General features: G+C 46.8%; 1 protein-coding gene across 1 annotated transcript; it reads right to left on the reverse strand.

Moving 5' to 3' along the window:
• Positions 1 to 5,925: 5,925 nt before the first annotated feature.
• LOC140523001 (uncharacterized) lies at positions 5,926 to 11,567 on the reverse strand. Its single transcript, XM_072638112.1, has 4 exons — positions 11,482 to 11,567; positions 9,916 to 10,075; positions 6,218 to 8,044; positions 5,926 to 6,129 (listed from the first exon to the last, which is right to left on the reverse strand). Exons 2-4 carry the CDS (start codon positions 10,051 to 10,053, stop codon positions 5,926 to 5,928), a joined length of 2,169 nt encoding a protein of 722 aa, XP_072494213.1. The 5' UTR covers positions 10,054 to 10,075; positions 11,482 to 11,567.
• Positions 11,568 to 11,772: the final 205 nt, after the last annotated feature.

An 11,772-nucleotide genomic window follows, 5' to 3' on the forward strand; every position in this document is an offset into this window, starting at 1 on the left:
CAGGAGACTGTCCGTGTCCAGACACTGAGTGTCCCCGCGAATCCCTTTCCTGTGTCCTGCTGGACCCATGCCTACGTCCCCTAGCAGAGTCAGTGGACTCTCTTTGCCCAGACAAAGAATGTCTGGAAGAATCATGTTCCTGTCCACTGTCAGACCTATCACTGTCTACACTACTAGCAGGACTGGATTGTCTTTGTCTCGATCCAGAGTGACCAGCAGAATCAGGATGCTGTCTGCTGCCTGACCCCTGCCCTGCTCTTGACAGAACATCGGTAGACTCTCGGTGTCCAGACACTGAGTGTCCCCGCGAATCCCTTTCCTGTGTCCTGCTGGACCCATGCCTATGTCCCCTAGCAGAGTCAGTGGACTCTTTTTGCCCAGACAAAGAATGTCTGGAAGAATCATGTTCCTGGCTACCGCCTGTTCTCTCTCTTCCCCTTGAACTCGAATCTCTGGCCTGTCTTTGTCCAGACACTGAATGTCTGGAAGAATCATGTTCCTGTCCACTGTCAGACCTATCACTGTCTACACTACTAGCAGGACTGGATTGTCTTTGTCTCGATCCAGAGTGACCAGCAGAATCAGGATGCTGTCTGCTGCCTGACCCCTGCCCTGCTCTTGACAGAACATCGGTAGACTCTCGGTGTCCAGACACTGAGTGTCCCCGCGAATCCCTTTCCTGTGTCCTGCTGGACCCATGCCTAAGTCCCCTAGCAGAGTCAGTGGACTCTTTTTGCCCAGACAAAGAATGTCTGGAAGAATCATGTTCCTGGCTACCACCTGTTCTCTCTCTTCCCCTTGAATTCGAATCTCTGGCCTGTCTTTGTCCAGACACTGAATGTCTGGAAGAATCATGTTCCTGTCCACTGTCAGACCTATCACTGTCTACACTACTAGCAGGACTGGATTGTCTTTGTCTCGATCCAGAGTGACCAGCAGAATCAGGATGCTGTCTGCTGCCTGACCCCTGCCCTGCTCTTGACAGAACATCGGTAGACTCTCGGTGTCCGGACACTGAGTGTCCAGACGAGTCTTTTTGCTGTCCTCTAACGGATCCCTGCCTGCCACCCTCACGAGCGTCAGTGGACTGTCTTTGCCCAGATTCTGCGTGTCTGGAAGCACCATGTTCCTGTCTACTGCCTGTTCTCTCTCTTGCCCTTGAACTAGAATCTGCGGAATGCCTTTGTGCAGACCCTGAATGTCTAGCATTCTCATGTTCCTGCCCACTGTCAGACCTCTGCCTTTCTCCACTCCGAGCATCCCTGGATTGTCTTTGACCTGATCCAGACTGTCTGGAAGAATCATGTTGCTGTCCACTTCGTGACCCTTGTCTTTCCCTTGACCTAACATCAGGAGACTGTCCGTGTCCAGACACTGAGTGTCCCCGCGAATCCCTTTCCTGTGTCCTGCTGGACCCATGCCTACGTCCCCTAGCAGAGTCAGTCGACTCTCTTTGCCCAGACAAAGAATGTCTGGAAGAATCATGTTCCTGTCCACTGTCAGACCTATCACTGTCTACACTACTAGTAGGACTGGATTGTCTTTGTCTCGATCCAGAGTGACCAGCAGAATCAGGATGCTGTCTGCTGCCTGACCCCTGCCCTGCTCTTGACAGAACATCGGTAGACTCTCGGTGTCTGGAGACTGAGTGTCCAGAGGAGTCTTTTTGCTGTCCTCTAACGGATCCCTGCCTGCCACCCTCACGAGCGTCAGTGGACTGTCTTTGCCCAGATTCTGCGTGTCTGGAAGCACCATGTTCCTGTCTACTGCCTGTTCTCTCTCTTGCCCTTGAACTAGAATCTGCGGAATGCCTTTGTGCAGACCCTGAATGTCTAGCATTCTCATGTTCCTGCCCACTGTCAGACCTCTGCCTTTCTCCACTCCGAGCATCCCTGGATTGTCTTTGACCTGATCCAGACTGTCTGGAAGAATCATGTTGCTGTCCACTTCGTGACCCTTGTCTTTCCCTTGACCTAACATCAGGAGACTGTCCGTGTCCAGACACTGAGTGTCCCCGCGAATCCCTTTCCTGTGTCCTGCTGGACCCATGCCTACGTCCCCTAGCAGAGTCAGTCGACTCTCTTTGCCCAGACAAAGAATGTCTGGAAGAATCATGTTCCTGTCCACTGTCAGACCTATCACTGTCTACACTACTAGCAGGACTGGATTGTCTTTGTCTCGATCCAGAGTGACCAGCAGAATCAGGATGCTGTCTGCTGCCTGACCCCTGCCCTGCTCTTGACAGAACATCGGTAGACTCTCGGTGTCTGGAGACTGAGTGTCCAGAGGAGTCTTTTTGCTGTCCTCTAACGGATCCCTGCCTGCCACCCTCACGAGCGTCAGTGGACTGTCTTTGCCCAGATTCTGCGTGTCTGGAAGCACCATGTTCCTGTCTACTGCCTGTTCTCTCTCTTGCCCTTGAACTAGAATCTGCGGAATGCCTTTGTGCAGACCCTGAATGTCTAGCATTCTCATGTTCCTGCCCACTGTCAGACCTCTGCCTTTCTCCACTCCGAGCATCCCTGGATTGTCTTTGACCTGATCCAGACTGTCTGGAAGAATCATGTTGCTGTCCACTTCGTGACCCTTGTCTTTCCCTTGACCTAACATCAGGAGACTGTCCGTGTCCAGACACTGAGTGTCCCCGCGAATCCCTTTCCTGTGTCCTGCTGGACCCATGCCTACGTCCCCTAGCAGAGTCAGTGGACTCTCTTTGCCCAGACAAAGAATGTCTGGAAGAATCATGTTCCTGTCCACTGTCAGACCTATCACTGTCTACACTACTAGCAGGACTGGATTGTCTTTGTCTCGATCCAGAGTGACCAGCAGAATCAGGATGCTGTCTGCTGCCTGACCCCTGCCCTGCTCTTGACAGAACATCGGTAGACTCTCGGTGTCTGGAGACTGAGTGTCCAGAGGAGTCTTTTTGCTGTCCTCTAACGGATCCCTGCCTGCCACCCTCACGAGCGTCAGTGGACTGTCTTTGCCCAGATTCTGCGTGTCTGGAAGCACCATGTTCCTGTCTACTGCCTGTTCTCTCTCTTGCCCTTGAACTAGAATCTGCGGAATGCCTTTGTGCAGACCCTGAATGTCTAGCATTCTCATGTTCCTGCCCACTGTCAGACCTCTGCCTTTCTCCACTCCGAGCATCCCTGGATTGTCTTTGACCTGATCCAGACTGTCTGGAAGAATCATGTTGCTGTCCACTTCGTGACCCTTGTCTTTCCCTTGACCTAACATCAGGAGACTGTCCGTGTCCAGACACTGAGTGTCCCCGCGAATCCCTTTCCTGTGTCCTGCTGGGCAGATGCCTACGTCCCCTAGCAGAGTCAGTCGACTCTCTTTGCCCAGACAAAGAATGTCTGGAAGAATCATGTTCCTGTCCACTGTCAGACCTATCACTGTCTACACTACTAGCAGGACTGGATTGTCTTTGTCTCGATCCAGAGTGACCAGCAGAATCAGGATGCTGTCTGCTGCCGGAACCCTGCCCTGCTCTTGACAGAACATCGGTAGACTCTCGGTGTCCGGACACTGAGTGTCCAGAGGAGTCTTTTTGCTGTCCTCTAACGGATCCCTGCCTGCCACCCTCACGAGCGTCAGTGGACTGTCTTTGCCCAGATTCTGCGTGTCTGGAAGCACCATGTTCCTGTCTACTGCCTGTTCTCTCTCTTGCCCTTGAACTAGAATCTGCGGAATGCCTTTGTGCAGACCCTGAATGTCTAGCATTCTCATGTTCCTGCCCACTGTCAGACCTCTGCCTTTCTCCACTCCGAGCATCCCTGGATTGTCTTTGACCTGATCCAGACTGTCTGGAAGAATCATGTTGCTGTCCACTTCGTGACCCTTGTCTTTCCCTTGACCTAACATCAGGAGACTGTCCGTGTCCAGACACTGAGTGTCCCCGCGAATCCCTTTCCTGTGTCCTGCTGGACCCATGCCTACGTCCCCTAGCAGAGTCAGTCGACTCTCTTTGCCCAGACAAAGAATGTCTGGAAGAATCATGTTCCTGTCCACTGTCAGACCTATCACTGTCTACACTACTAGCAGGACTGGATTGTCTTTCTCTCGATCCAGAGTGACCAGCAGAATCAGGATGCTGTCTGCTGCCTGACCCCTGCCCTGCTCTTGACAGAACATCGGTAGACTCTCGGTGTCCAGACACTGAGTGTCCAGAGGAGTCTTTTTGCTGTCCTCTAACGGATCCCTGCCTGCCACCCTCACGAGCGTCAGTGGACTGTCTTTGCCCAGATTCTGCGTGTCTGGAAGCACCATGTTCCTGTCTACTGCCTGTTCTCTCTCTTGCCCTTGAACTAGAATCTGCGGAATGCCTTTGTGCAGACCCTGAATGTCTAGCATTCTCATGTTCCTGCCCACTGTCAGACCTCTGCCTTTCTCCACTCCGAGCATCCCTGGATTGTCTTTGACCTGATCCAGACTGTCTGGAAGAATCATGTTGCTGTCCACTTCGTGACCCTTGTCTTTCCCTTGACCTAACATCAGGAGACTGTCCGTGTCCAGACACTGAGTGTCCCCGCGAATCCCTTTCCTGTGTCCTGCTGGACCCATGCCTACGTCCCCTAGCAGAGTCAGTGGACTCTCTTTGCCCAGACAAAGAATGTCTGGAAGAATCATGTTCCTGTCCACTGTCAGACCTATCACTGTCTACACTACTAGCAGGACTGGATTGTCTTTGTCTCGATCCAGAGTGACCAGCAGAATCAGGATGCTGTCTGCTGCCTGACCCCTGCCCTGCTCTTGACAGAACATCGGTAGACTCTCGGTGTCCGGACACTGAGTGTCCAGACGAGTCTTTTTGCTGTCCTCTAACGGATCCCTGCCTGCCACCCTCACGAGCGTCAGTGGACTGTCTTTGCCCAGATTCTGCGTGTCTGGAAGCACCATGTTCCTGTCTACTGCCTGTTCTCTCTCTTGCCCTTGAACTAGAATCTGCGGAATGCCTTTGTGCAGACCCTGAATGTCTAGCATTCTCATGTTCCTGCCCACTGTCAGACCTCTGCCTTTCTCCACTCCGAGCATCCCTGGATTGTCTTTGACCTGATCCAGACTGTCTGGAAGAATCATGTTGCTGTCCACTTCGTGACCCTTGTCTTTCCCTTGACCTAACATCAGGAGACTGTCCGTGTCCAGACACTGAGTGTCCCCGCGAATCCCTTTCCTGTGTCCTGCTGGACCCATGCCTACGTCCCCTAGCAGAGTCAGTCGACTCTCTTTGCCCAGACAAAGAATGTCTGGAAGAATCATGTTCCTGTCCACTGTCAGACCTATCACTGTCTACACTACTAGTAGGACTGGATTGTCTTTGTCTCGATCCAGAGTGACCAGCAGAATCAGGATGCTGTCTGCTGCCTGACCCCTGCCCTGCTCTTGACAGAACATCGGTAGACTCTCGGTGTCCAGACACTGAGTGTCCAGAGGAGTCTTTTTGCTGTCCTCTAACGGATCCCTGCCTGCCACCCTCACGAGCGTCAGTGGACTGTCTTTGCCCAGATTCTGCGTGTCTGGAAGCACCATGTTCCTGTCTACTGCCTGTTCTCTCTCTTGCCCTTGAACTAGAATCTGTGGAATGCCTTTGTGCAGACCCTGAATGTCTAGCATTCTCATATTCCTGCCCACTGTCAGACCTCTGCCTTTCTCCACTCCGAGCATCCCTGGATTGTCTTTGACCTGATCCAGACTGTCTGAAAGAATCATGTTGCTGTCCACTTCGTGACCCTTGTCTTTCCCTTGACCTAACATCAGGAGACTGTCCGTGTCCAGACACTGAGTGTCCCCGCGAATCCCTTTCTTGTGTCCTGCTGGACCCATGCCTACGTCCCCTAGCAGAATCAGTGGACTCTCTTTGCCCAGACAAAGAATGTTTGGAAGTATCATGTTCCTGTCCACTGTCAGACCTATCACTGTCTACACTACTAGCAGGACTGGATTGTCTTTGTCTCGATCCAGAGTGACCAGTAGAATCAGGATGCTGTCTGCTGCCTGACCCCTGCCCTGCTCTTGACAGAACATCGGTAGACTCTCGGTGTCCAGACACTGAGTGTCCCCGCGAATCCCTTTCCTGTGTCCTGCTGGACCCATGCCTACGTCCCCTAGCAGAGTCAGTGGACTCTTTTTGCCCAGACAAAGAATGTCTGGAAGAATCATGTTCCTGGCTACCGCCTGTTCTCTCTCTTCCCCTTGAACTCGAATCTCTGGCCTGTCTTTGTCCAGACACTGAATGTCTGGAAGAATCATGTTCCTGTCCACTGTCAGACCTATCACTGTCTACACTACTAGCAGGACTGGATTGTCTTTGTCTCGATCCAGAGTGACCAGCAGAATCAGCATGCTGTCTGCTGCCGGAACCCTGCCCTGCTCTTGACAGAACATCGGTAGACTCTCGGTGTCTAGACACTGAGTGTCCAGACGAGTCTCTTTGCTGTCCTCTAACGGATCCCTGCCTGCCACCCTCACGAGCGTCAGTGGACTGTCTTTGCCCAGATTCTGCGTGTCTGGAAGCACCATGTTCCTGTCTACTGCCTGTTCTCTCTCTTGCCCTTGAACTAGAATCTGCGGAATGCCTTTGTGCAGACCCTGAATGTCTGGAAGAATCATGTTCCTGTCCACTGTCAGACCTATCACTGTCTACACTACTAGAAGGACTGGATTGTCTTTGTCTCGATCCAGAGTGACCAGCAGAATCAGGATGCTGTCTGCTGCCTGACCCCTGCCCTGCTCTTGACAGAACATCGGTAGACTCTCGGTGTCCAGACCCTGAGTGTACAGACGAGTCTCTTTGCTGTCTTCTATCGGATTCACCTGTATCTGAACCTTCTGAACTGGAACATGGGAACTGACATTTGCCAGACCCCTGTTGTTCATGTCTAGGGTTCTGTCTTAAACCTGATCTCTGCTGTCCATAACTAGAGGAATTTCCTGAACTTGATCCATAATGTTGTGAGCTAGAGAATTGTTCTGAGGCAGACCTATGGTTTCCATGGCTAGATGAGTAATCTGAGCTATCCCTTTGGCCAGAATTGGAGGACTGACCTGATCCATGTTGTTGAGACCTTGAAGACTGACCTGATCTTGACCCATCTTGTTCATAGCTGGAGAACAGACCTGAATCAGATCCATACTGTGCACAGCTGGAGAATGGACTTGAGAACCAATGTTCTTGTCCTCCACAACTTTGTGACTGAGTAACTGAGTTTGTTCCTCTTCCTTCACAATTTTCTGAACAAGTAGTACTGTATCTCTGTTCTTCTCTTTGTAATTCGTTAGAGTGACAAGAATCGGATCTTCTTTGTTTTCCATATCCATTTGATTGACTACAGTCAGGTTTATGATGTTTTCTGACATAGCCTTCTGTTTGGCAAGACTTGAATCTTTGTCTTTGTTTTCCACTCTCCTCTGCCTGGCTAGAGTTAGAGCTACATCCTTCGCTCTTTAGCTCCAAGGATAAGACCCTGGAACTGGATACACATCTTTTTGTTCCACCTCTTCCTGACCAGTCAGAGGCAGATTCATGTTCTTCTCCTACCAGTCTTCTGGAGGGGTTAATATTTGATTTGTGTCTCTTTTCTTCCATATCACTTGAGCTGGACCCTTTTCTCTTTTTCTCACTTCCTTTTGAAAGACTTAATCTTGACCTATGATGTTTTTTCCCATAGATGTCCCTGTGTCCTGCACTTGATGAGCGACTTAATTTTCCATTTCCTGGAGAACTGGACTTGGACCTGTGCCTTTGTTTCCTGGTCTTCTGTGATCGCCCAGTGTGGGATTTGGGTTCCTCTCCTGCACTCCAACTTGAATTACTAGAACTATCTTCTTCTTCCATTTCACTTTCTTCTTCTTGGTGATGGTGACTAGGATGTTGCTTATGTGACCCTGAAGCCTGGCAGTATTCTTTTCCAACAGACTGATTACAGGCCATAGTCAGTTTGAATATCATCAAAAGAAACTCAATAAAGTCCACTTTCCTATCATGGTCTTGATCAAGCATGTGCATGAATATTTCCACAGTGTCAGGATCATCTGGATTCTGTCCAAAAACAAAGCATAAAGGGAAGATCAATCAGTCCAGAGACTCTTATCTACTATCAGTGAAAAGATGAATATTTATATGGATACATATTTATATTCCTATGGATATATCTGGGTAGGACTTGACATGCTGGCTTAACCTGTTTTGACCTAGTTGAGTATACTTAGTCATGAGACAGAAGAGAATATAGTAACATGGGCAGAAACCAGGAGTGTGCTTAGGGATGTATGAAGGAGATTATAGGGCATAAGGAGGGTAAGGCCACTGATAACTTTTTCACTAAGTTAATAATACGCTAGTGATAATATTTAATGTCATTTTTGACTTTAATAAGGGCCAAAGACTGAACTAATCAAATTGCTTTGTTTTGCTCTAAAAAATGCCCATTCCTGTGTCAACAACTTCAAAGTCCTGTTTATGACAGGATACCTACAACCAGAATGTTGGAATTTTTCTTATCTTGATGTGCAGAAGCAAAGGAAAACAGACATCTTAGGATCTCAATTTCCAACTGACTCTACCTTGTTAATTGTCTTGTCTCACCAAATTTACACCTTATACAACTGAGAAAATTTCTTTCTCATGATAAAGTGCATTTAAGTCTGATCATTCTTCTGTCAGATTGACAGAGGTTTTCCTTCTGACTCCATGGCCATGTAACCACTAGCTTTAAGGGAATAAACAACATGTATTTGCCTGTTGCCTTTTTTAACCAAACTTTCAGGTTGATACTAGTGACTTGGAATTCTATTTGTTTTTTTGGGAAAAACCTCTTCTAAACAGGACAATCAATTACTAATAACATTTCAGTCTCAATTTGACTCAGAGGGGCCAAATCCCAAATTTACTAAATTATAATTATTATTTTAGAGTGAATGGGACACTTATGCTTAGATGAGAGCACTGGATAGTACAAACTTTTAGATATCCATCTACTTTCACGTTCCCTTAAAGCTTCCCATCCAGAGCCACCCAATTAGGAGGCAGTTGCCTCTTCTGTGATTTCCTGGTCACTCTGTCTCTTTTGTCTACACAGAGACTACATTATATAGAGTACTTTGTGTTTGGTCAACACAACATTCTGTCTGAAATTTTATTATTGGGCATTAATTCTCCTGCTCAGAAAGGGTGTTTCTTTAGAGAAGTGGTATAATCCTAAGTGAGTAACAGTAATATTAATTAATTTTCAGATTACTTTAAATTTTGAGAGGAACCTGGGGCAAGATGGAAGATACTTGTTCTCTGAGTGTGAAGTGAGACTATGATTTGCAAGTGCTGTGCTGAAGGAGGGCAGAGAAAAGGAAGGACCAAGGAAAATATATGAGAATATAGCATCCTCTCTCCTTTACAGAGATGTGGAATACTATGTATAATGTTTGATTCGGTTGATGTGTTGTTATTTTTATTGAATTGTTTTTTTTTATCACCTATATTTTATTCTTTGTTTTAAAGGATGGTTCTTTGGGAAAGGAAATGAGAAGAAAAATGAACGTTATATTAGCAAGATAGGAAAGGAAGGGAGGAAGGAAAAAATGAAGGAAAGGAAAGAAAGGAACAAAGAAGTAAAGGAAAGAAAGAAGGAAGAAAAGAAGGAAAGAAAGAAGGAAAGAAATGCAAGGCTACTGAAGACAAAAAACAACTATTCCAAATTGCCTAAGGTCAACTCTCCTCAGTATCATTAATTTTTTTCAGTTCAATTCAGTATGCATTCATTTATTATCTTCTATGGAAGAGGTGATATGATAGAACTCTATTCACAGCATGTTAAGTGGGTTAACATGACTTTTGCTTATAGCTTCGTAGGATTAAAAACCTCTTATTTCAGAAGGTGCCTGCATAAACTTTTGACCCTGGCAGGCAGCACTTACCTTCAAAATTGGTCGAAACTCTTTTTCCAGAAGTTCCTTCAGTTCCCTTTTGCACAGTGTGCTACAATCCTGATCCTTGTTGGTGTATTTGTAGTAAACATCAATAATGGTAAGAATACTGCTCAGGAGGTGAGACATCTTTTCTTAAGTTTACGTGAGCCTGACAAAGAAATAAAAAAATGAAGTGTGTCTTTTGTCATTCCTTTTCTTTTCTTTTTTTAATAATTTCTTGCTCAGTAAGTCTAATTAGTAAAAATAACCACAAAGATATTTTACTTCTCTTATCTCTTTCAACCTTAAAATAGCCCAGTGAGAATTGATGGGTTAGATGTAATTCATATCTTTTGACATAATAGAGAAAGGAATTCCTTGCTCATAGTATTCCAGTGAAGCTAAGACTGGAAACCAAGTCTCCTAATCCCTAATTCAGAATGAACTCAGAAACCATGAATTTGAGTTTTATCCATTTTACTTTGAGTGAGATCAAACACCTTAACTCTCTCTTGGAGTTCATATACATTTTATCCCTCATCCACCATTTCAGTCACTTTCTATGTCCCATTACTCCAAGGTAACATACCACTGGGAAAAAGTCTATGTCTAGGAGGCATCAGCCCTAGGGGGCACTGATCACCACATGGCACCCTCAATCCAATTCAATTAAATTTAAAAACTATGTATTCAATGAAAGTAAGTAAAACCCACCAAACCTTCAGGGGAGGAGGACCTAGAAAGTGGCCACTCATAAAGACTTGGCCTCAGTTCACATCTCCACACTCAATCATCCAAATCATCAGGATTTTCACAAGCATTCAGTTAAATTAAGCAAACAGTCAGTATTTTTTCCACCATGCACAAGACACAGGGTTCCATACAAAGATGAAAATAACAGTCTTTGACCTAAAGGAGCTTATAACTTGAAAGGGTTGTGACAGAGGGCATGGGGGGGTAGAGAGTTAAGAAGGGGAATTAACATGAACAAGGCAGAAGGTGATTGGGGCAAATCTAATAGAGTGAGAGAGTGAGACATTCGTAAATGTAGGATGAAACTAAATGATCAAGACGAAGACTTCCATGCACCTTAATAAACTGATGGTAGAGAACATAAAATCACCATTTCCCCCTCACCTCCCTACTTTCTGTCTCACTCCTCTGAATTCCTGTGGGCTGAGTCTCTTATGTGTGGTTCAGTTTCCACTTCCACCAGATAATTGTTTTGCTTGGTCTTATCTACCTACACTGTCTCTTCGATACTTGGGGCTGAAGGACTCACCTGTGCCAGATCCTAATTGACTGGTTTACTGATATTTGCCAGAACTTTGTTGTGCATAGATAACTCTCTTGAGCTTGTTTATGCAGACTTGTACTAGAAAGCTAAGAGTGATCCGCTGTAAAGATAATCCCCTTTTGCTTTGATTTTATCTAGGTTCAAGAGAAATTCCCACCAAGAGCATCCCTAAAATTAAACAAGAAAGAAATGCTTCCCATAGCCTCAAGGCAGCCCTGCTTTCTACCTCCAAGGTCAACCAAGTAGGTGGAAGTTCAGCCAAACAGTCTCTCACTTACCTAGTTCACCAAAGGAACAAGTAGGATATAGACCAAAGCAGCTTGCAGGGTGCTGGCTGTTTGTGATGCTAGGCTTTTTATAGTGGACTTAATGGTCCATCTTAGCAAGGTGACACCCTATCTGTGGGACAACCTGATTCACTTCCAACCAAGCCCAGCTCCACCTCCCTCTCCACCTCTCTGCCTCCAGGGCCATTTGTTTACCTCACTTCACTTCCTCACGTACTCATTTGAGATTACATTGACAGCTTCCAAACTCAGAATGGTATCTGCCCCACCTATCAGTATAGT

The sequence above is a fragment of the Notamacropus eugenii genome, chromosome 2, assembly GCF_028372415.1.
Source record: "Notamacropus eugenii isolate mMacEug1 chromosome 2, mMacEug1.pri_v2, whole genome shotgun sequence".
NCBI classification, from domain to species: Eukaryota; Metazoa; Chordata; class Mammalia; order Diprotodontia; family Macropodidae; genus Notamacropus; species Notamacropus eugenii.

Coding starts and splice junctions, on each gene's coding strand:
- LOC140523001 (XM_072638112.1), bottom strand. CDS start 10,053: ATGTCTCACCTCCTGAGCAGTATTCTTACCATTATTGATGTTTACTAC. Junction 8,045..9,915: donor AGTTTCGACCAATTTTGAAG/GTAAGTGCTGCC, acceptor GTTTTTGGACAG/AATCCAGATGATCCTGACAC. Junction 6,130..6,217: donor CAGTGTCTGGACAAAGACAG/GCCAGAGATTCG, acceptor CTGGGCAAAAAG/AGTCCACTGACTCTGCTAGG.